The sequence below is a fragment of the Aptenodytes forsteri genome, unplaced genomic scaffold, assembly GCF_000699145.1.
Source record: "Aptenodytes forsteri isolate BGI_AS27 unplaced genomic scaffold, ASM69914v1 Scaffold278, whole genome shotgun sequence".
Taxonomy (NCBI): Eukaryota; Metazoa; Chordata; class Aves; order Sphenisciformes; family Spheniscidae; genus Aptenodytes; species Aptenodytes forsteri.
In genome coordinates this window covers 693519-717605 of record NW_008795907.1, presented here as the reverse complement: position 1 = coordinate 717605, position 24087 = coordinate 693519, and the positions used below count along the sequence as shown (strand labels likewise).

The 24087-nt window shown below is 38.3% G+C and overlaps 2 protein-coding genes across 3 annotated transcripts in view; one reads left to right on the top strand and one right to left on the bottom strand.

Moving 5' to 3' along the window:
• The first annotated feature begins 354 nt into the window (after nucleotides 1-354).
• On the top strand, nucleotides 355-14675 carry GYG1 (glycogenin 1). Of its 2 annotated transcripts, none has more exons than XM_019473399.1 (7): nucleotides 355-597; nucleotides 3014-3149; nucleotides 5020-5194; nucleotides 5604-5766; nucleotides 10039-10165; nucleotides 12760-12891; nucleotides 13888-14675. In XM_019473399.1, exons 1-7 carry the CDS (start codon nucleotides 546-548, stop codon nucleotides 14027-14029), a joined length of 927 nt encoding a protein of 308 aa, XP_019328944.1. In that variant the 5' UTR covers nucleotides 355-545; the 3' UTR covers nucleotides 14030-14675. The 2 variants fall into 2 exon arrangements, with proteins under 2 accessions (XP_019328944.1, XP_009282541.1); XM_009284266.2 differs by having other exon boundaries at nucleotides 364-597; nucleotides 12760-12973.
• A 358-nt stretch (nucleotides 14676-15033) lies between these two features.
• The window catches only part of HLTF (helicase like transcription factor), a 28485-nt gene continuing 19431 nt past the window's right edge, over nucleotides 15034-24087 (bottom strand). The window contains exons 20-24 of the mRNA XM_009284332.1: nucleotides 22839-22967; nucleotides 21311-21423; nucleotides 20831-21011; nucleotides 19331-19411; nucleotides 15034-18640 (exon numbers count right to left, since the gene is read on the bottom strand). Coding sequence (XP_009282607.1) covers nucleotides 18488-18640; nucleotides 19331-19411; nucleotides 20831-21011; nucleotides 21311-21423; nucleotides 22839-22967 — 657 coding nt within the window. The 3' untranslated portion in view covers nucleotides 15034-18487. The remainder of the gene's footprint in view (nucleotides 18641-19330; nucleotides 19412-20830; nucleotides 21012-21310; nucleotides 21424-22838; nucleotides 22968-24087) is intronic.

Below are 24087 nucleotides of genomic sequence, written 5' to 3'. Positions count from 1 at the left end.
TCGCGACCCAGCCTTGCTCCGCGCCGCCCGCCTCGGTACCTGGCCCGGGGCTCTATCCCCTAACGGGAGGGATGTGGCCAGCGCGGCGGAGGGCGGGAGGGTCCGGAGAGGCCGCTATAGGGCCGCAGCGGCTCACAGGAGAAAACCTAGTCCTCCCCGGAAACGCTAAAGAAAGCGCGTAGCTTCTGTGCGTTTTGCTGCGATACAACGAGCAGTTCCTTACCACCTCTACAAGTGTGCCTGGCTTTTTTCTTCCGGATTTTTTTTCCCCGATTCTTATCTTACCTGAAGCTGTCAGCGGAGTCGGTTTCACTTTCAGATCTGGAAGGTTGCAGGAAGTCTGGTGCTCTGCCCCTCGATGCTCGTCTTGATTAGACGCTCCTGTCTCTTCAGGAATCCTGTACTCGGAAAAATGCAGGTGTACTAGTACCTAACCCAAAGAACAGGGGAATAGGCAAACACCTGTGAACTCTGGCTATGCCTATGAAAATGCTTCCGGGGGAAGTTTTAAAACATCTGGAGCAAGCACTCTGGTCCCCTCCTGCATGCTGTCAAATGAAAGATTGCTCCTAGCTCAGGCTTCCAAGATGCTCTTAGGTGCGTAAGGGCTAGTGCAGAGACTCTTGCGTACAGATACTGTAGCCTGGCAGCCAAAGATGTCTCTGAAGTAGCTCAGTTTTGCCTGGATAAATCAAATATGAAGCTGTGCAACTGTCTCGCATTCTCTGTGTTTTTGCAGCCACACTATTACTAACGGTTCAGTATGTTTCAGCATAACTGCTGGTGACTGCTGTGTGAACATAACCTACTGTGGAGGAAATGTTTACAGAGAATGGAGAAGGGGGAGAGGATGGGAAGGGAGGCCCACACAACTGAAATACTTGTGGCTTAGGTAGAATGGACTGGTTTCTTGCAGATGTAACTTCCATATTAAGCAGCAACCGGTCTTGCCCAAATTGTAGTGTGGACTCAACATGTCTGAATGTACTTGTGAGTGTAGTGTAGAGAAGGTATGAAATAGAACATAGTTTATTCAAAACTTTGGAAAGCTGTACTGACTTAGATGCTCTATAAGTTGCCAGTATCCTCCTCCTGTCAAGCAGTCATAAAATTTCCTACTGCAGTTGGGATGTAATAGGGGGCTTCTTAGCCTTTAGTGTATCATTAAATTGACTTTATTTCTCTAAGACCTTTGTGTGTGAATACTCAGTTTCAGTAAGATGAGGAGACATGGTAGAAGTATACCTGCTAACAGTTCAATGAAAAAGACTAGTCTTTCAGTGGTGAGGTCACTTTAAGAATTAGTCTTATACTGCTGGAAGAAAAAACAACCCAACATCCAGATGAATGTGAATGTTGGGTACAATCCCACTTTGTCTACACTGGATTTTTAGTGAGCTGTCAACATAGAGTGGCAGACTTCTATTTATTGAGTAGTTGAGGAGTAACATTCAAATTAAGTAATGAAAAATGCTGCCCCATTAGGAGGATGGTCGCACCACTTAAAATGCTACACACTTGCCATTTGTAAAGCTTCAAAGAAGCACAAAATTGTTCTGTAGATTTGCTGAATTATATGAACTATTACAAATTGGTAGCTAAAGTGAACTGGAAAAAAAAATCTTTATTCCTGGCATTGTAGAAGCTTTTTTGAACTTTGTAATTGACCACTATAATGTAAATCCCTTGGGACTACTTGGTTTTGCTGCTAAGCAAAATAGAAGGTTTTGTAGCTGGTGTGTAGAGCTTGCAAACCAGGTTTGCAGAGCTTGTAGACAATTGTGGTACATTGTCGTCAACTGTTAAGATGGTATTAAGTTAAAGAGTTATTGATGATGACTGTCTCATGGGCTGAGACAAAGTTTGTACCAAACAACAATCTCTGAAAGCAGAGCAGTCACTATTTTAATCTTACTACTAGACTTCATAGTAAGCCTCTAAGTGCCCAGAACCCTCACTCTCAATCCTGATCTAGCCTAGTTAACAACTCCTGTAAAGAAAATAAATCACAGTTGCTAAAATAAATTTGAATGTGAAAATCTACTCTTGAAATTCTTAGGAAGAAACTGTTTTGTTGATGGTGTCAAAAATGGTTTGGTAGAAAAGAGTACACTTCTTCATAAAGCGCAGTAGCTTGGAAAGGAGTACTACATGATGATAGTTAACAGTGAACTGAAGAAGTTTGGAAGTTACTTGTTTGCTTTTGTTGGTCCCACCTTGGCAGTTTAAAACAACATGACAATTGAAAGAATGCAAGCTTGTATTATATGGCCTCAATAAGCAGTATATGGCAAAGTGATCCATTTTAATCTATTTTTAAGATACAGCTGGAGCAGAAGACTATAGTAACAATCCAACCTTATCTCTCTTTGCTTGAAGACCAAAAACTGTTGCTGCAAGTCTTAAACTGCTTATCATATTACTGGTTACTTCCCATTTAAATCTTGCGTTCTTGTGAGAGAGCTGCAGCCATGGGTTGCAGAACAACTCATCTACAAAATCCTGAGCTAGCAAAACTTAATACTGTTGTCCAAGATCTAATTCAATGCTTACTTTTATTTGAAATGAAATGTAAGTATTACGCTGCCCTAGCTTCAGGGTTCAGAGCTGAACCTAGAGTAGCTCTACTGTTACTAACTTTAGACCAAATGCAAGCTTAAAAATAGTATATTAATGGCCAAAATAAGGCTCTTTAGACCTTTTGGATTGTCTCTAACATTTGGTGCGACTTACTTAACCTGTGGGCAAACTGGAACTGGTTTTCTCTTGCACCAGTCCTGATTTTGGTTTTTTTTTACTGTGTTTTGCTATGTGTCAAGTTACTAATGGCAAGTATAGCTATGCGAGTATAATCTGCTTCGTTCAGCCATGTAGGTAGGCCCAATATGCAGAGTTAAAGAGCACATCTTAGAGGTCTCACAGCATGATTACCTAACAATACTAGGTTTCTAGTATATCTGTGTCAGAATAAAGTAGTGGATCATGCTAACTTGACCAAGTTCATTTCTTCCAGACCAGTCTTTTGTGACTCTAGCCACAAATGACTCCTATGTGAAAGGAGCACTGGTACTTGGTTCATCCTTGCAACAGTACAGAACAACAAGGAAGCTGACTGCACTCATAACTCCTCAGGTCTCAGATCTTATGAGGTAAGGTCACTTACATACTTCAAACTGCCACAGTTCCTGCTGATCTGAAGGTTGAAAAACAGAAGTTAAATTCCTTAATAGTAACCTTCCAAAACTCTGGAAGCTTAACAGCTAAGCTTAGCAGAATTCAACTTGTACTACCTGGAATTCTGTAAGTTCTTCAAACATGAAACTTTTTTCTTTCTTCCATATAAGTTAACAAACACTCTGTAGTTAGAGCACTAAACTGTGACTTAATACTGATATTTCAACTGGACCTTTGCTCTTTCATAGTCCTACATAGAACTGTCCAATAATATGATATTGCCTGTGTGTTCATTAGCGCTGTGTATATGCATGTGAAGGTGGGAGCAGGGGATTGGTATTTATTTTTCTTGCAGAAGCATTCCAGATTGAGATAATGTAACACAAGCTCTCTTGAAATCTAGCAGACACCTCAAATTTTATCATGAGAGAAGAAAATGAGCAGAACTAAAGTAGCACCAAGTACGTCAAATCAGCAGATCAAGAGGCATCTAAAAGGTCACCACAGTACAACAAAGGAAATTAACAGGCAACCGCTTCCTACAGCCTCTCTAGAATAGTCTCAGTATGGAGTGGACTGGGTGCTCTTTCCACATGTAAGAGGAGGGTAAAAAACCAATTAACTTAACAAACAGCTACATGAACTACAGGTGATAGGTCAAGATTCTGTACATGGGGAAGTTCTTCTGAAATGATCTCTCAATTTATAGAGATAGTAGAGAAGTGGCTCAATAATAAATGGAGTGACTCTCCTTGGAGTCTCTTGGCAGCTAAACAGCCTCATCAATATAAAGATGTTACATATAGGAATATCCATTCTAGCCTATTAGGTGAGTGTGCTCTTTTAAGATGAATCATAAATGTGCTTATGTGCTAGTGTAAGCCAGCTAGTACTATGCCCTTAGACCAGCGATACCTACCTACCTAGTGGTGTAGCTGGCACTTGCATTTCTCACTCTGTATCTGCTAACAAGGTATGCCTTAAGTTCAGAAGCAGTTGTCCATGCCAAACTGTCAGTATAAAGACAAACTCATTTACAAGCTCCGTGGCTCAAATTGTGCTGATAATTGCTGAGCATTCAAGATACACTGTAGAATAGTGAGACTTTACAGATGCTTCATATTTTAAGCAGCATGAACTCCTTAACCTCTGTTGAACTAATGGTAATGCTTTACTGATGGTAAAGCAAAGGTTGGGTATCTGCCACAAAATTTCACTACACTGTCTGAAAGTTTAAGTGTCACCCTTAGGTGAACATGATACTGGATCAAAACACTGCTGTACCCACAGCTGTGATTAAGTGAGTCTTTATGGGATAAAGAAAGTTTTAGCAACTGGGTCTAGTCAGATGTCCCTAACAGTCACAAATCCAGAACAGTGTTGTCATAACTATTGCATAAACTTCTGTTTCAGCTGTTTAGGATTCAGCTACTGTCCTGCTCAAGCTACTCTAGCAGCTTCCCATTTCTTAATTGCCTGCTCAAAGTAGACCGTTAACTTGCCAAAAATTGGAGTCTGGCTGAAAAAAGCTGTGTGGAAAGTTTGTACTACATAGCCATGACCTACTGGACTTGGTAGCAATGCCAACTAAAGCCCTGTTTGTGGAAGAAAAAAAAAAGCCCCAAACAAACTTCTTTGTTCCCCAAAATGTGCCCATTACAAACTAGAAACCTCGAGGCAGATGGGTGTACTTGTGCATTCCAGCACATGCACTCAACTCTTACTGATGGCGTAAGAAATGCTGCCAGGTTCCCTGTTATTCCACTTCTCTTTATGGAATCTGTCATGTGGTCTGGTGCTGGAATAACAATAGAACTAAATCATGGCAATTGACTCTTTCCCTAGGAGAGTGCTGGAAAAAGTCTTTGATGAAGTCATATTGGTAAACGTCTTGGATAGTGGGGATTCAGCACACTTGGCATTAATGAAAAGACCTGAGCTGGGTGTCACACTAACAAAGCTTCACTGCTGGGAACTGACACAGTTTTCAAAATGTGTTTTCATGGATGCAGATACAATGGCAAGTGGTCATGTCTCATGGTACCTCTTAATGACCTGGTATGGGGGTTGTTGGATTTTTTTTTTCCTGTGGGTTGTTTTTGGTTTTGTTGTTTGGGCTTTTTTGGGGGAAGGGGAGTTGGTGGTTTGTTTTGGGTGTTTTTCTTTTCTTTTTAAGAGGAGGGGTAATAGAGCCCTTTTTGCTATTTGGACTAGTAACTCTAAAAATGTATGTGCCTTTTTTATCTAAATTAATTGTAACGTAGTCTGTGGGGACTATCACCATAAAGTATTGTCTTCCATAAGACAAGAGCATTGATACGAGAACTTTCTTTCATGTCTTAAGGTGGATGTCAAAATCCATTAAAACATGATACCACAGTTCCTAACCTAAAAACCAGAAAACAATTTTCTACCTCCTTTACAACTAGGTTTTGTCAAATATCGATGAGCTTTTTGAGAGAGAAGAGCTGTCTGCAGCACCAGATCCAGGCTGGCCTGACTGTTTTAATTCTGGAGTTTTTGTTTACCGACCTTCCATTGAAACATACAATCAGCTGTTACAGTTTGCCACAGAGAAAGGCAGCTTTGATGGTATGTATTAATTTGTATTTCAATATAAGTTAGACCAAAATGGTAATAGTGGTTGGGATGGCTCAGAAACTACATATGTGTCATGGGGACTCTGTATGATAGAATTCTGAACTCAATGTAACTACACAAATTTTATCCTTCTCACAATAGAGGCTATCATTACAATATGTAGTAAAACTAGTTTTTTCAGACTTCATGAAATAAAAAAAACTAAGAGTCTGGCCTCTAAACTAGCAGCTGTAAGCATTAGCAATGCAGAATCACGTAACAAGAAATCTTAATATGTAGCAAGCACAGTGCATGCATTAGCAAATGAAACTGCAGTACTATGCTTCATGCATTCCTAACACTCAAGGCTTGAATGTTCTATGCTAACTCAAGTTGCTGTGGAAAAAATAGTACTGATCAACTTAAGTGCAGCTTCAGAGAAACAAACATTTGAAGATGCAACTATCTCTTCATACGCTATGTGATAGCTGCCTGTCATTATAGGGTGGTGACCGTCTCTTGCCCAGTATCAAGTGCATGTAGTCTTGGCTGCTTCCCACTATAGGTCACTTGGGATTGGCCACTGTGCCAGATTTAAGCTTGAGAAGCCAAGTTCTGCTGTCCTGTAAGTCTCCTTACCAATCTATTACCGTTGCAGTAAATGCACACGTTGTTTGAAGGCTGCTATAGTTAAAGGCTTCTGAATGACTATCACTGTCTCCTGTCACTAAATTTCATTATGTAACTACTGGGGTACAAAGCAAAAGTCTAACTGAAAAAGCTACAGAAAATTACATAAATAAGACCATAAAATAGAATTCATAATAGAAGGTAATTAGCCAGCCTGTTGACTTACCTTTCAGTACTTTGTAAAAAGTAAAAATTCTAGATGTCACTCCTAGTCTGTGGAATAATCCCTGTTACTGTGTGGACTCCTGTGTGTGGCCTCCTAAAGAACATTAGTCGCAGATGGATGCTTAATGCTACCATATGAATAAACTCTAGTGAAAATGAGTACTGCAACGTAATGAAGGGTCTGTCTGTACCTTGCTACTGACAAGGTAGCAGTTGGTAGCTCTGGGAGTGCTCTCAAATGTTGGGTGTAAATTGATGACCAGTTATGGCAAAAGCTGTAGCATGGTACTGAATTGTTGCATTTAAAAAAACAAACAAAAAACCCCAAACCAACCAAACAAAAAACCCCAAACAAACCCACATCTTTGTGCAAACTGACTGTTGAGTAGCTCCAGGAACATCTGAGACTTGGTGATTGTCTCCTCTGAGCTTTGTGCTCAACTGCTAGCAGACCCCATCTTCTAGGTCTAAGGCCGCTGTCCTCTAAAAGAATAGAACTGCTTCCACAATATACTTTCTGACTTGAAAGCTAAAGCCACACAGTGGTGAAACTTCCTCAATGTCCTAAACATGAAGCAATTGTTGCAGCTCTTAACAGTAAAAATGGTGGGTTAATTGTTTAGGTACAAAATTTCTAGAACTGTAATTTGTACTTCAGCTTTAAAATTTATTCAGTTTTTATTAAATGGTAGCACTGATGTGAGTAATGAGACCACAGAGACTTACACTACCTGCATAAGCTGCTGCTGAGCTCATGAACTTGGTGGGGAGAAAGGGGATTTAAACTTAAATTGATCTAGACAGTAAAAAGTTCCTAGGAAATTTTTTATAAGAGAAATGCCTGTGAGGGGTCACTGCCCTTAATAGGACACAGGGATGCAAACTCAACAAGCTACCAAGATATGCATAATTGAAGTCAAGCTCTAAGTGCCCCATCTGCAGTAGTAGTAACTAGGGAATGCAAGACTTCCCAGAATATTTCGTGTTTATAACAGTAGACAGATGCCTCCTATGTAATGCTGTTGTCCAGAAATGGTAGTGATGGCTGCTTATGTAGACAGCTACTTTGTCTATTTGAACTTTACCTTTCTAGATAATGAGGAATATGTCATGTAATAATTCTAGATACCATCTAAAAGTAGCGGAGGGGAAAAAAGTTTAGTTTTAAAAGAAATCTGGTAGCACTGATACCTTAAGAATGGTGCTATTGCTTCAACAATCCTCTGGCTCTCTAGCCTGGCATCTAAAATGGTTGCTTTGTATAAAGATACAATGCAGCAAGACTGTATCTGTAGATATGTAGCTAATGTAACTACTGCCTGATTCTTTCACCTTAGACATAAGGTCCAGTTTATACAAGACTACTGTTGAAGTCTGAACTATGACAGCTAAATGCTGCTTTCAGTGGCTGCTTTGGCACAAATGCATGCGATCTGAAAAAAAGCAGAGTATGTAAAACAATCTGAGTGAGAGAAAGTCCTGTAGAATAAGTTAAATACACTGTTGCTGCCCCATCAGTTATCAGCTATCTGTTTGAGAGGGCATCCCAGACTTTCTTCTCTTTTAGATGATCTTACTGTTAACATATGTGTTCTTAACACAGCATTAAGTTAGAAGTTAAAGTGAAACATAGCTGAGTAAAGACCAGAGGACTTGTCTGGTTTCTTTGACTCTGTTCTCTTGTGATGGGCACAACTTCTTCAAAAATGCTTTCCTTCCTTTATGGATTGAGAGGCAAGTCAGAGGTTTGAAATTACTGGACTGAGTCTCTAGGCAATTTCTCACTCTGCAATCTGCACATATGCTGACAGCTGTAACAGGATACTTTAGAATTTGTATTTGTCAGTGTACTGTCTGTACATCTAAGTTTATGCCCAGTGACTAGATAATCCAGTTGCAAAAAGCAAATTCTGCTCAAACAGCAGTGAGTGTGTAAACCTTAGTGCTGCCCTAAATCTGATCATAGGCCAATAAAAAAAACCTTTCCTGAGTCAGCAGAGATGGAGTGCTTTAGAAAATTAAAGATTAAAATAAAACATTGACTCTTTTCTAAGCTATCCATTTACCTACTCTTCAGCAATGCTACTTGTGAAAGCAGTTACAGGTGAAGGGAAGACAGCAAATGAAAGTTGAGGGACTCCCTTCAATCTCCTTCATAAGAGTAACTATTAACACTTAAAGACTAAGTATATTCACTGCAATAAAGAATGAATGAGTATAAATAAGTAGTTTTTACTTCTCAGTAGCTGCTTATAAACTAGTCTGCTTTTGGCCAGAGGCTATGTTTTTAGCTACTCTACTACTGATGTACCAAACAACTTCAGACTGATTTGACCTTGTTACAACCTCTACTTGCAAACTAAGAGGTGACCCCTCTCAACACAGTAGGTCTGGCTATAGCTTAGATTGTTATCCTCACTTAGGGGTTAGTCAGCAGCTTTTTAGTACAGAACTAGGAACGCCTATTGCCTGGCAAGGAATTTTATGAAGCTTTACTAGAGTTGTCACCAAGACTGAATGCACTTTCCTTATCATAGAATCATTAAGGTTGGAAAAGACCTCTAAGATCAAGTCCAACTGTCAACCCAACACCACCATGCCCACTAAACCATGTCCCTAAGCGCCTCATCTACACATCTTTGAAATACCTCCAGGGATGGGGACTCAACCCCTTCCCTGGGCAGCCTGTTCCAATGTTTCACCACTCTTTCAGTAAAGACATTTTTCCTCATGTCCAATCTAAACCTCCCCTGGCGCAACTTGAGGCACTTTTCTCTTCACCTATCGCTTGTTACTTGGGAGAAGAGACCGACACCCACCTCGCTACAACCTCCTCTCAGGTAGTTGTAGAGCGCGATAAGGTCTCCCCTGAGCCTCCTTTTCTCCAGGCTAAACAACCCCAGTTCCCTCAGCTGCTCCTCATAAGACTTGTTCTCCAAACCATATCACAGTGTAGGTAGATGCATCCAGCACTGCAGGTCTAACAGACCCCCGATACCCTCCCTAACTCTGGCATTGAGATGTTGGTCATGCATCTGTAAGCATAAGTAATAAAACTGTTGGCCCTTGATCTTCTGAGCTACAACTTTCCTGAAGCTGAACAGTACTCAATTGTCAAGTCCTGGTTTTTGCTGCCTTATACAGCTTGAACTTAAGTTGTAAAAGAAAATGGCAGGGTTTGTGAGCAGCTTGCTAGCTTTTAGCAAAAGTAACCCCACACATACTACCTTTTTCATTCTCTGCATTTTTTTTGATTTTTCAAAGGCTGCAAGGTTTACAGGGTTGTTCACAAATAGAACTCTAGTGCTCTGTGCCAAACTCCTACTGGACATGACAACTGCATTACCAACTCTTAATTAGTGAAGTGATTGAAAAAGATCCTAAAACAGCTATCTGATGCTTGTAGCCTATTAATGCTTTCTCTTTCAGGTGCAGATCAGGGGTTATTAAACACCTTCTTCAGCAGCTGGGCAACAACAGACATGAGCAAACATCTACCATTTATTTATAATTTGAGCAGCACTTCTGTATATTCCTACCTTCCAGCATTTAAAGCGTAAGTTCAAAATTCTAGGAAGACTTTCAGAGCTTATATAAACTCATTTCTTGTAACGGAACAAACAGGCACAATGTGAACTTACATGGGTTTTTCTAAAGGGAGGCCATTATTGTCACTAAAAGAAGGTATAATAGTTTCCACTCTGTGTTTAAAAAAAAAAAAAAAGTTGAATTCATCTCATGATAAATGCAGAGAGAAAGCTGTATCTGTAACTTAAACCACTCATCCCTGGTGGTAGCACTGAAGTTGATTTAGAGTAAGCACATTTGACGGGTCACTTGCAAAAGGAAGAACCACTACTCCAGTATGGGATACTGTCTATTACAGTTCTAACCAAAGGCAGCAGCTCTTGAATAAGCTTGAGCTGAACTTCAGCATGTCACTGGTGGTACTGTTCCCACCTAGATAACTTGTGCTTTCCTCACTCAAATTACTTAGGGTATTTAACAACCCGTAGCTACAGTTCATCTAATCAACCTATATCATTCAAATAAACATGGTGAACAAAGACTTGTATAAAGCTAGAATTCTCTCCCAACAGTCTTTCTAGATCTCAGACAGTTCCTTAAGTAATAGCAAGATGGAACAAAGACTACAGCCAACCACCATACATTTGCATACTTCCTGTGTAAGGAGAACAACTGTATCCTCCCTAGCTAGCACTATTAGATTTGGCATGTGAGTAAACCATATGTCAGTGGCAAGGGTCACTCAAAGTGTTATAATAAACACAGGAGGAAGGGGGGGAAGCATGGGAAGCTGAAATGTTACACAGAAACTCTTATTCATTAAGAGCTGCAAAAGTTGGGGGGGGGGTGGGTGTGCAGAGGGAAAGTACTCATTGCATAAAAACAATCTGATCTCTGAATGACATCAGGTTACTAGTGTCTAAAGCAGTAGCTAGCATAAGCAGGACTGTTGCTGGCTCAAGATCAAACTATGTCTTGTGATCAGAATACCATTTGAAATCCTGTCATGCTAAAAGTGGAACACTTATTTAAAGAAATATATGCAAGCCTAAGAATGACTAAGTAGTTGGATAGCATTTGATAAGCTAACATCTATTGTAAAGTATGTCCTCCTTCCATGGCTGACTGGTTGTTTGTCACATGACCTTAAATTTACAAATGACCTTGTTGCCACAAAAGCCTAATAGGATTTGGGGGCTTCTGACAAAAATTCCGTTTAACCAATTGAATCAATTGCCTAACTGAATTCAGTAGACCTTCAAAAGTAGAATGCTGGAAGTGCAGCCCTTTTAAGTAGAATGCCCTGCTCAATAGGTGGAACAATTTTCCTTGGTTAGATCAGCAGCTATGCTCCTGATAATCAGCAGTTGGAATAAAGTGAAATTTAAACCTACTGACATCAATAGCTAAGTTTTTTGCAGCTTTGTACAGCGAGACTAGATTTCACAGCAGTCTCAGTAATCCCTTTTTCCAAAGGAAAATGCCAATTCATGACATGTTCTCTAACTTCAAAACATTGATGAAGGACTTTTCTGGGAGATGGGGAAAGACAGATTAGTTGCTAAGGCCAGTGTGGACATAAAGCTTCCTAACAGTTGAGCTTAAACGTCAAAAGAAAGTATTGCAGATCTAGAAACTATCTAGAAAGCAGATACTGAAAACATTGTAGAAGCTTGGCATCTGTCAACTGTTGTACAGGTCTTAAGCAGACAGAATACTAAGAATACACTTCTCCATTTGCAGCAAGTGTAACATAACACTTCTTGGGCATTCTCTAGCTTAAACAGCCTTGATTTTTTAAACAATGACAGGTTTCCTCAGAACAGCAGCAGCCTAAGATGAAGAAAACTCAGGCTGTTAAGTAATGCTGTGACAGCTAATAAAACTAAGGAAGTCCTCTTATGCCAAGATTTGGCATGTGGAGTTTAAAGCTTAAGCCTAGAAATTGACCTCTTGAAGACAGATTTTTTTTTTTCTTGCACTTAGTGCAAATACTTGACCTTGTTTTACACATGCATACGTTTTCATTCTGCAATAAGATCAGTTGTGTTCAAAACATTGAACACGAATATTGAAATACAGTCAAGGATCTTCCAATAGTACAAAACCCCCCACCCAAATGCATACTGCCTTGTTTTGAATATTCTAGTTTTTGAAACACAAACTGAAAGGGTAGTGCTAACACTGACCCTTCTCCACATAATGCTTGTAATGCCTAACTATCTGGATCACTGACTTTGGAGTAGAATCTTTTTCACTTTTAAAACCAGTTCCGATTGCAACGGCTGCTTGAGACTGCTCTCTCCTGAGCTATGGACATCACTCTACCTAAAGACTTGAGTTGGCTGTAAGTACTTAAATAGCCCAGACCATTAGTTTTTGGCTGTATTCCGACTAGTGTAACGTAGAATTCTGTTTGCATTTTTTCCTGTTGTATAGCGATGCTTTCAGTCCCAGTAGGCATTGGCAGTTTGATCATTTAGCCTGCTAAATATATTCAGATTTCTGTTTTCTGGACACCTACAGAAACTGCAGGTTAAAAAAAGTTACATCTGCAAGTCGAAACTCTTGTTTTCTAGACAACTGCACAAACTGTGGGTTCTAACTTTTTCTGTCCAACAGGTTTGGTGCAAATACTAAAGTGGTGCATTTCCTGGGAAGCACAAAGCCATGGAACTATACATATGACTCCAGAATAAAAAACATAAAAGGCAACATGGATAAAATAGTTCACCCAGAATTCCTCAACATGTGGTGGGATACTTACACAGCTAATGTTTTACCATTATTAGAACAGCATGGAATTGTTAAAGAAATTACTACAGGTGTAAACATGGTATGTGCTTTAATATTCTTGTAGAAACTACCTAAATATGGATGACAGGTTCTTCACCATTGCACTGATTTCCCTTCCGTCTGTCCAACTGAAAGCACGGGTGTGGTTTAGTGGTGGGATGTAGGGTTTTTTGGTTTTGTTAAGCTTGGAATAAATAATACTACAGAAGAGAAGCATGCTATAGTGGTCTTGAACATAGCTGACTGCTTGCCTAAAACAAACTATATAAGTAGCTAATGGTGCACCAGAAATTATACTGTAGTAACTTCTTTAATATATACAGAAAAGGGCCCTAACTCTTAATGTGCTGCAGCTAATAAGGTTCTCGGGCAGAAGAACCCCAGTTCAGCATGCAATATGTACATATAGATCTTGCATGGTGAAACAAATCTAGGGAAGCCTAGGAGAACTAGAGAATGAATACTTTATGTAGACTGGCAGTGATGACTCCCAATACTTATCAAAGCCAAAGTAATGCTTCTAACTCTAGTTCTCATTCAGAGTTTAGTAGCTTGCATCTGACTGCAGACTTTATTGTCTTAGCTTAGTACACGGGCCAGTTTAAGTTCTCAACCTTTCTAAGACCAAAGTTACTGATCTCTTAAGATGTGCTTTCTCTTGTTAATCTTACGTCTTTCTAACAAACTATTTGCAGCTATCGAGCTTGGTCTATACTCTGGCTTTCTCTTGTGGCTTCTGTAGAGAGGTATGAAGAACTTAAACTTTTTTTTTCTCCCTGCTAACTTCTGTAACTCTGCTTTGTTATTTTGCTAGGAAAGCTGCACAATCCCTGCCCATTGGCAATGCTTGCTGCTGCGCATGAGAACATCTACTTCGTTGTCCCGTTCTATGGCCTGTTGCTCACTCTAGCTATGCAAAGTATTTCCATATTTTTACTCTGCCTTTCCTTTTAGGCAGAGGTTACAGAGGCAGTGTCCCACATATCAATATCAGCACCATCACCAGTATTACCAACTGTATCTTCAGAAGAACGCAAGGAACGGTGGGAACAGGGCCAAGCTGACTATATGGGAGTGGATTCCTTTGACAACATAAAGAAGAAACTTGATACCTACCTTCAGTAGAAATGCCTGTCTCAGACAGTGGTGATGCAAGGACTTGTTCCAGAACTAACAGCTAGAAAGGTGTAGATGGTGGTCAGTTACACTTGCCTAGTAGCTTGATGAAAAACTTCTTGGCTGAAGGCCTCTGCAGTGCTACAGATGAAGACTGAGCAAAAGCTAGGAAGCAGAATTCCTTGGGCCACCTATAACTACCCAATTTTCAATTCTCCCCACTAGATAAACCCAGGTATTTTCTTCTGTTGTGATCAATTGGCTCAACGTATTGCTTGAAACTGGGTTTGTTACCTCACCTCATTAAGGTGATTAGCATCGATTCCTTTGCTTGCCATTTTAGATGTAAAATCTAATTCATGGGATTGCTCATACACTAGTGTGGTAGCCATTCTGCTTTACCATAAATGTATTAATGACACTGGGATACATACAGATGTAACAGTAATAGCACTGCTTTGCTCTTCCAGTCACAATTGCACTTAAGTTTTGATCAGGTTCTTATGCACAGTGCCTACAGCATGGCAGAATGCATTTTTCAGTTCTGTATACTATGGGACTAGTAAACTGAGTTTTATCTGTTATTTGCAATGTTGCACTTGATAAAAATAAAACGTTCTCATGCATTTCTGGCTTCCCTAAACTCTTGAGGGAAAAAAAAAAAAGGGGAGCTCTGAAGCAGTCTAACTAGAATATTCAACAGGTATAACCCTTAAGCTTTGCTAATGCTATTCTAGCTACCATTAGCGAATGTCCAGCTTTTAGTTCTGTAGTTATTTACAGAGTATATAGTCATTTGCCAGGGAGCTGTTTAGGGGGCCAATCCCCTTATTAGCTTGTCCTAAGTATAGGACAGGGCTATGGAGGAAGTACCTGCTGAAGCTACTCACATAAGCAACATGGAGCTTGGTAAGAGGGAATCTTTCTTTAGTCACTGAAAGAAAGATCATCCCTAACATAAGCCCTGTACACGGTGAACTTGTGTTTAAACACAATGGTGATGCTATTTTGGCAAAGAAAGACTGAATAGCTGCTTAAGTAACTGTATCTACCCTGATTAGGAAAAACGACTCTTTCTGTGCGCGCAAGGAATAAAAGAAAGTGCTTTTTTGCCACACTCGGACTATGCATTGTATTCTAAGACACATGGAAAAGCAGTAAAAATACCACAGTAACAAAAGAATACTGAAGGCAGAGATTGGCTGTTATCTGTACTAAGTTTCAGATCCATCCTTCAGCCAAAATTCTAAACAGAACTGTTCTTTGACAGCTATACTGTGTGCTAGTCCCGAAACACTAAGAAAATACTGTTTCATTATTTCCTCATAAAGGAGGATTTTGGCAGGAAGCTAGCAAGGGTGCTAAACTTCTAGCCTAGAGATAAACAATCAACAAGCTCTCACCATTTGCTGGTAAAGCAGAAGATGTGATCTGCATATGAGGGTTAGTTTGTTTTAACTTGGTTTTGCTACTTAATTGCTCTAAGATTCCTTGGTCACCATTTAGCAAAAAATGCTAAAGATAAGGTCCAAACCAAAGTAGCTTGTAGCTATTTAAAAATACATAGCATCTGAACTCCCAGTTGTAACTAGCCCTTTCCTGTGTGGGTTTTTCTTTTGCTGCGTTGGGTTTTTTAACAGGAAAATTTGAAGTTGTGTGAAAGCAGGAGGGATTACTAGTTACAATCTGTAGTGACAAAAGCATACTTTATCCAACAAGTACAAATATTGGAGTTCTGCATGCTCACAAACTACTCTATGGAAAATGGTAAAATACTCTTTTGAAGACAGGTAAACAGTCTTAGTTTTGTTCCCCTTGTCTGTATTCGTACTAGAGAATAGGCACATTACTTCTTTTTAAGCTTAGTTGGAGAGAACTGAAAGTGTAAAAGCATGAGACTATACCAACCTGAAAATGTGGTTTAGCATGTAAGTTTTGTAACATTAATACAAGAAGATAAGGAGAGATGCTGAATGAGATGAAAACCTGCATGTTTTGAGTTAACAAATACAATTAGTAAAGAAAGAAAACCTATAAAACAATTCTGTCCTAGCCTCTGTGACTCATACTGTGGTTAAGTGTTTACCCACAGCCTCAGGAAAGCTAAAAGGTATGGCATCTGTACCAAACTCTATGCAGCTTATTTTCAATAAAATGACCTTCGTGTCATTATCTGCCACTATTTCCTTCATAATTACTGCAGGCAGCATTTGCAGAAACATAGATCTCTCTTTTTATCCTTGGTAACAGTATCAGTTGATACATCAAACAATGCTCTGCTCTAAACTGTAGGTACTCAAAACAGTAACTGAATTAAAGCACTATACTCAAAACATCATTATTCAAAAGAATCATAGCCCTGCTTAGATAGCGACTCAAGTATTGGAACTCCAGTTGCCTTTAAAAAGCATATAGTCTAAGGTGTTCCTTAGATGGTGACAACTCAGAGCAACTCTGAAAAAGTTTAGAAGCTTTTTTTTTTTTTTCCCCATTTACATCTTTGTTTTATGTAGGGGGTAAAAAAACCCAGAATGATAGACTACTAACTCCAGTCTTTGGAATTAAAAACGTTAAGTTCATAATTCCAAAAGCTCACTTCTAGAACATGCCACAGAACACACCGTTAGAACTCCAAGAAAGAGAATACCAATAGCCAAAGACTACTTACAGCTCATTAAAAGCAGAAAGAAACCCCAACCAACCAGAACACTGTGGGTTTTAACCACCCAAGTAACAGAATAGCTCCATCAAATCAGACAGGACTTTTCTGCTCTCAGCTTTGACTTCTAACTATTCTCTCAGATACATTAATGGCTTTCTTGGGAGAGAGCTTAACTAGCCATACAGCTTAGTACTAACTCCAGGAACTTTTTATTTGGCTTTGGAACATGGAAACCATCATCTAGTAGAGGAAAAATTATACTAGTAATTGTTTTCATAATCATAACTCAGCCACTCTGCAAAATGTCAGCATATTTTAACACAAGTAATGATGTAGCTTGACTAGCCATTGAAATGGGCCTCTTCCTCATGGAATTTTAACTTAGAAAATGGGAAGAATGACACAAAGCCAAATCTCTCATTCATAAGCAGGAACCATTTCTCCAGCTTATCTCTAAACATCAGAATCTGAAGCACAAAAATCCAAAGAAAGCTTAACTTGCATGAACTCGATGAAAAAAAAAAAAATTCAATCAGGTGTAGCTCTGTTTTCTTCTTTTGTCAACGTTCCAGTGACAACCAGTTACTGGGGTTCGCGTTGTCCTCCATCATTCATGTCTTTTTAATTCTTTCTCTAACAGACTTAAAACACACTTTTCTCCATAGCTAAGAGCGTTACAGGGAAGGCAGCATAGTGTTAAGAAAACACGTAACAGAAGACCAGAATCAAATGGAAAGAGAAAGAAGGAACAGACAAGAATATTCAAGTAATATTCAACTGAAATTCTTCAGTGCTATTTATTATTTTGCAGTACATGAACATAAATAGTTTACCAAGTTCTTCCTCTATAAATCAAGACACGTGCAGATCAGCATTCCACTAAGACATATGTATGGGATTGGAAAAGCACTTACCAGTGCAAGAAAACTGTTAGAAAGCTGGCAGCTATTAAAATAATTTGTTCTGTTAAATTTATTTTGCAAGGGCTAACTGATTCACTGATGAGTGGGTCATATTCTACTTTGCATATAGCACAGTCGTACTGTTCAAAGTGTGTACAGAAATTATTGGAAAGCGTGTTATCAATACAAGCCTATGATTCTAGCATTTTATCCAAGTCACAAAACCTTTACAAAAATCAGTGGAATTCTGTTCAAGGGAAGCAAAATATTAGAAGAAAGTGTTTTACAAATTTAAGTACTTCATTTTTACTAGCTTCTGGGAAGTAATCAACAGAGGAACTCCCTGCTGCACCTGTGTATTACTCAGAAATAGTAAAAAAAAAATTTAAAATTTGGAATTAAATGCCATCTTTGAACATAGTCTGCAAAAGTAAGAATTCCTTATGAAGTGATCACTGACCACCTATTCTGAAACAAACAATCCAGATGATCTGTTTGGTTATCAGGAAACACAGATTGAAACACAAAGCTATTTCATTTCTATTCACCTCTAAAAGAGATTAAATTCTTGCAAGTTAGAATGCATGAATATGCATTTCTGTTCTGAGGGATTTTTATGTATTCTTAAGCGTTGTACATAATAAGCAACATTTCGAAGAAATGAATACTGGAAAGATTTCAGGAGTGCAAAACAAGTTTGTGCATTTCTAAATTAACATTTGGGAGCAAATTAGTTTTTAGAATTTATTTGAAGTATTTCTGTTTTGACCACAAAGACAGCAAAACTGAAAGTTAGCATGAGATAAGTAACTTGAAGAGCAATATTAACTAAAATACTAAATGTATTATTTACTCAAAATACCTCAGTTTCAAGCTATAAATCAATTAAAGCCTTTATTTCATTAATTTTGGTTTGGTTTACTTCACTTGCTGAAGGCTTTTTGGTAGCAAAGGCTCCTGCTGCAAGTTCCCTCTTCTTGTTCTGAATTTTCAGCATATTTTCTTCCACCGAATCCTTCACAATGAACTGAAATACAAAAAAAGCCCCACTGAAATGGAATTTTTTTTTTTATTAAATTTTAGGATGAGAAATTTATGTACTTTGGGAAAAAAAAGTTAAAAAGCTGAGTACCCTAAAGCACAGTTACATTATTTTGTTATTACTTTGTAAAGAAAACACAAGAGGGAAGGGTTATAAAGCAGTTGGAGGAAAAGGTTTGGCATTTTAAGTTTTTTGCCCTTTTTTTTTTTTTTTAAACACTTACTGGAAGAATATCTACCTCTTTGCTACTTATATTAGAAGAGAACCTGTCTTCAATTTCCCAAGTAATATTTTTGTGACTGGGTATTAATGAGACAGACCAGCTGCTCTTCTGCAGCTAAACAAGCTGCTATGACAAAAGCAAAAGCATTCTACATACCTTCAAGACAATGAACTGTAATAGCCAGGCTAGGCAACAGCAACACTACCCCATCTTAGTCACTCCAAATAGCTCAACAGGGACATCTAATTTCTAAAATTATTATTTCACAGGAAATAGGTTACATTTAATAAAATCTTACAATCCAAAATCCACTTCAAAAATCATACCACACTAAGTTTACTGGTGAGACATATAATGTCACAATTCTTTTAAAAATACAGTAAAGCTTTTTGGAAAATAAATTATTTATTCATAACCAGAAAACGGTTCAAACAGATCATCTCTCAACTCACCTTAGTAATAACAACATTATGCTTCTGACCCAGCCTGTGACACCTGTCAAAACACTGGTCTTCTGCAGCGGGATTCCAAGCCTATCAGTAGCAGCAATGAACAAGTTAAGTAACTTCCCTTCAAAATACATAGTAGGATGCACATGGAATCACAAAGAAGTCATTGTACCATCAGCTCTTGAAGAAATACTGCTTGCACGTTAATTACTCCCAACCTAATGTCTCACTACTTAAGTATCCCGCTATAAAGAAAGCTTTGAGAACTTCTGATTATGTATTCGTAACAAGCAGGAACTTCAGGCAAATGCTTTAAAAAAAAAAGTTTGTCAGGAGTCTAGGAGACATAAAATCAATCTTGTTATCGTTTTAATTCTGAAATACACACTGCATATACTAACTGCCTCAGTACCCTCTTCCCGATAGCAAAATCTGAGCCAGCTGAACAGAGGCAGTTATTTATCAGTAGACTAAGTCCCCTGACTGTTAAGAAAGCCCACGTATACTTCCATTAATATATGCAATAATTGCCAAGTTAGGTAAACAAGAAACTTGCTGAACACAAAATGCTAGTGTAGCCGTTCCTACTTATGCTTAGGATATAACACTAAGGATTTGTGAAATGCCAAGTCTGTGCTCTGCGTTTTTCCAGCGTGCTTTTGCTATCTAAAGGTATAGTACTAATAGTTCTGACAGAATGGGTATTTAAATCTACCTAAAATGTAATAATGTTCTGTGATAAGCAAGTCTCATGCAATGGGCTCACCTTGCCATGTCACCCCCATACTGAAAGTTATCTAGGAACTCTTCTTAATGACTCAGTAAACAGAAAACCTTTTGATTTTGTACAATGACACAATGAGACATAAACCAATTCTGTTAAGAATACCATTTTGCTATCAATAAATGTAATTCACATTTTTATTCCTTACAAATAATTTTGCATTCCTGAGTGCTTTAATGAAAGGCAAAAACTTCCTAAATTTAGATATCACCATCTTTCTCAGTCTCTTACAATCACAAAAAGTAACCTCAGACTAATGTCTTCCTTTACAAATTCACAAAAATAACAGAAGAGACTAGAACAGAGGAACACTGCATTATAACACAGAAAAAAAAATACACTGTTCCTGAGATTCCACTTCATGGCTTTTGAAGTTATTGAATGGAACAAACAGAAAACTACATTCAAAGTATCAGAAGAAAGAGAAAGGAAGAAAGAAGGAACTGATATCAAATGCTATGCTGTAAGGTGTCACACCACTTTGTTAACAGTACTACTAGCATTCTTTCCATTCACAGTAAATAAATGGACAGCACAAAAATACTGTGTTAAAACAAAAATGTGCCAGGGAAACAAATGAAGAAAAGCCCTATTTGCCCTTAACAGATACTCATCAGTGGCGTTCATTCTCAGGGGGGCTTTCCTTCTACCTCTTAGGAAAACACCAAAGAAGCTTCACCAAGATTAAGCCAGATCATTATGAACAACCCATTACTCACAGGATCCATTAAAAACACTCGGGAAGCTGCTGTCAGATTTAATCCAACTCCACCTGCTTTCAGAGACAAAAGCATTACAGTTGGGGATCCTGCTTGGCTGCTTTGGAAACACTGAATTGCTTCTACTCTTTTCTTCTGTGCCATTGACCCATCCAAACGAGTAAAGGCAAACCCTGATTCTCTGAAGAGAAAGCAAAAATGTTCAATTTAACAATCCATTTTCAGTGACAATAGGAAATAAATACATTAAAATCCTGACCTCTACTTCGAAATGCATATTTAAAATTCTGCATTTAACAGGTGATATGTTAAAAACAAGAAGAATGTGATTCATGGCTTTATTCCACTAAACAAAGTATTTAAGTAGTCTGTTCCTCTTCTGAAGTTCTAAAAATCAAAAGGATACTATATTCTTTGAGAGATCTTTCTAACACACCGTAAAAGCACGTGTTTATTAAAAATGACAGTAGTTCTACTTACTTCAAGGGATATTCTATCAGTGACAGAAAAGTTGTGAACTGAGAAACAACCAGACATTTAGCAGTTGGATTATCCCTCCGTAGTTCTATCAAAGCATGCATGAGAGCATCTATCTGAAATCAAATGAAGACTTATGCAGCTTATTCTGACTTGGTTAGATTCCACTCCTACAGATGCTTTGATAAAGTTCACATCAATTGAGAAATCACTGTTCAGTAATACCTTTTAAACAAACTATTCTTAAAATCTGTGGGAAGTTTCTTTTAGTTTCCAAAGGAAACTAAGGGTTGCACACTGTTAACAGTCACAAACTACAGGGTGATTGATGGTGCTTTGGGAAAAAGGATTCACAAACTTGTTTTCCAGACATACTTCCCACTGTCAGGAGTCAACCAGTCCCCTACCTCCAGGGCATATGGAAAAAAGGAACAGAGTACTGGAACTCTGAAAAGTAGGGCTCAAGGCAAGGGACAGCCACCAGGCGAGTGCTCTACTGTAGCAATACTCAAGAAGCGAGAAAGGCTTCCCCCAGGAATATTCAGGCAAGCTATGCAAGACCCTTGGCTAGGTATGACAGAGGATAAGGAGGCACCAGAAGCAGTCTTGGGACCAACATGAGAACAAAAGGAGCTAGAAATTGGATCTGAGGCAGAAGAACATTGCCAGTTTTCTCTTGTAAGGTTTAGCTATGATGAGGTAAAGAACCACTAACTAGAGAATGCAAGTAACTGCACCAGATAAAAAAGAAAAAAAAAATTTAAAAAAGTTAATATTCTAGAGCACGATGTCCTAAATCAGTTCTTAGGTCTCCACAGAAAGATTTTTAGGGACTAAGTTTATAACCAACTTTTGAAAGAACAGTAACTTCATTACAAATTAAAATTAAAAATTTAATGTTTCAGAAAAGCAATCTCAAAAAGGTGAAAGTACAAGCAGGAAGATTTAATTTTTGGCAGCGAATGCACAATGAAAGTGAGGCAAAAAATGATGTGGCAGACCTTGAGAAAAAGGTCTGCAAAGTAAAATAAAAATATCTTACTAGTTTCTCTGACAAGTGTTATATTGAACATATGATGCCCATTTAGTTTTCCCCTCTAGAGCAGAATATATATTCTTTAGACAAGTTTTAAGAAAGATTTATTTAGATTTTTAGTATCCAAAAGTAAATTAAGAGCTGAATAGTTTCAGTTGTTATAGAACTACTCTATCTTCCGAAACAGAAACAAAATGCAAAGCAACAGCTTTTACCGAAAGTTTTATTTAATTAATACACATCTATGTACTGCACAATGTCCAGCATCAAATTACAACTGATGCTCCTTTTGCCTTGTTTCCCTGCTACAAAATTTGTTTGTGATGAGATTTTATTATGCATTTTCTCCTGTGCTGGCTAAACATGCCGTACAGACTTTTAAATAATAAACTATGTTATGCATATGTAAAGTATGTTCAGCATATTTACACAAAAATTCTAGAGAGTGCTCAACAAAACCATAATGAAAGCCGAGTAAAACACAATGGAATGTACCTTTGAACTGGATATCCACTCCTGATCAGACTTCCTTCCATTACTGGAGTCTACTTCCCCTTCTAGGGGACATTCCACCAAGTGCTCTACTCGAAGCTCATTCCTACAGAGAGGGCATTTGGCATTTGGCTACAAAAAAGCCCAAATAACATTAGAAGAAACATATTAAATCAAATTATTTATAGTGAGTACTAAAGATCACCTTTACAAAGCACCATTTATGAAATTATTATATTAGTGTTCATACTAAAAATCCTCAGGGAGTACATTAATTCTCGTAACACGCTGCTTTGTCATTTCTGATGTAACAATCAAAATATTTTATTTGTGAGAACATTAAGGTGACATAAATGCTGCATGTTTTAAAAACACTCCGCCTTCCTTAAAAGTGGTCTTCTTTCTGAGCATATTTATACTTGAAATAAGCAGCTCAAGATTTAAAAGCAAGCAAATACTTGGGCTACGGGGAGAAGACTATTTAAAATATCAGAAAAATAAACCATCTTTCAAAGACAAGATCTTTCTTAGTTACAAAGAATGACCTTTTACCCTTTTTCTTCAAAGCCTGCACAGAAATAACAGCAGTCTGATGAAATATGCATTGTCAGGGCCAGACACAGGGTATCTTCTCTTTTTCCCAAACAGACATGAGAAATGAGACATCACTTAATACCAAAAGCTTTTTCCTCTGAAGCATACTCTAGGTAAGGTAAAGTTTAGAATTTATACAATAGCACTTCCATAGGACTACTCACAAAATTTAACAAAAGACTGTGTGCACTAGACAAATACACAACGTTGCAACGCAAAAGTGACAAACATCAAAAACTTTTGCCTAACAGAGCAACCCTTTAAAATTAGCTAACTCAGTTTATATAGCAATCTGGCCACAGAACCAAGGCATCTTTAGGCAGGCTGCAGAGCAGACCTCACAAAGCGGATGAATACTGGGGGCTGCTAATCTGGAATGAACCTCTCGCCAATTAAGGACGCTGGCAGTCATAGTCTGCATACATGAATTTACTGCAGCTATAAAGATATCCTTTCAAGAGACAATCTTAACACAAAGGAATCTGAAGTAACAGTCTCCAAACATAGTTACAAATTAATCATTCCTGATTTGGCAGCAATCCAAAAATCCTCCAGTGATGAGACAAAAATCAATGAATTCTAATAAATCTGAAAAAGTTTTCGGGGAAAAAAAATCCTAACAGTGCTGAAGGACTTTTTTTTTTTTTTTTTAAAATAA

What these genes read in the sequence shown, in the direction of transcription:
- GYG1 (XM_009284266.2), top strand. Translation starts at nt 546, where the DNA reads ATGCTGTCAAATGAAAGATTGCTCCTAGCTCAGGCTTCCAAGATGCTC. An exon ending in GGCTTCCAAGATGCTCTTAG is followed by an intron (nt 598 to 3,013) that starts GTGCGTAAGGGC and finishes CATTTCTTCCAG; the next exon opens with ACCAGTCTTTTGTGACTCTA. An exon ending in TCATGGATGCAGATACAATG is followed by an intron (nt 5,195 to 5,603) that starts GCAAGTGGTCAT and finishes CTTTACAACTAG; the next exon opens with GTTTTGTCAAATATCGATGA.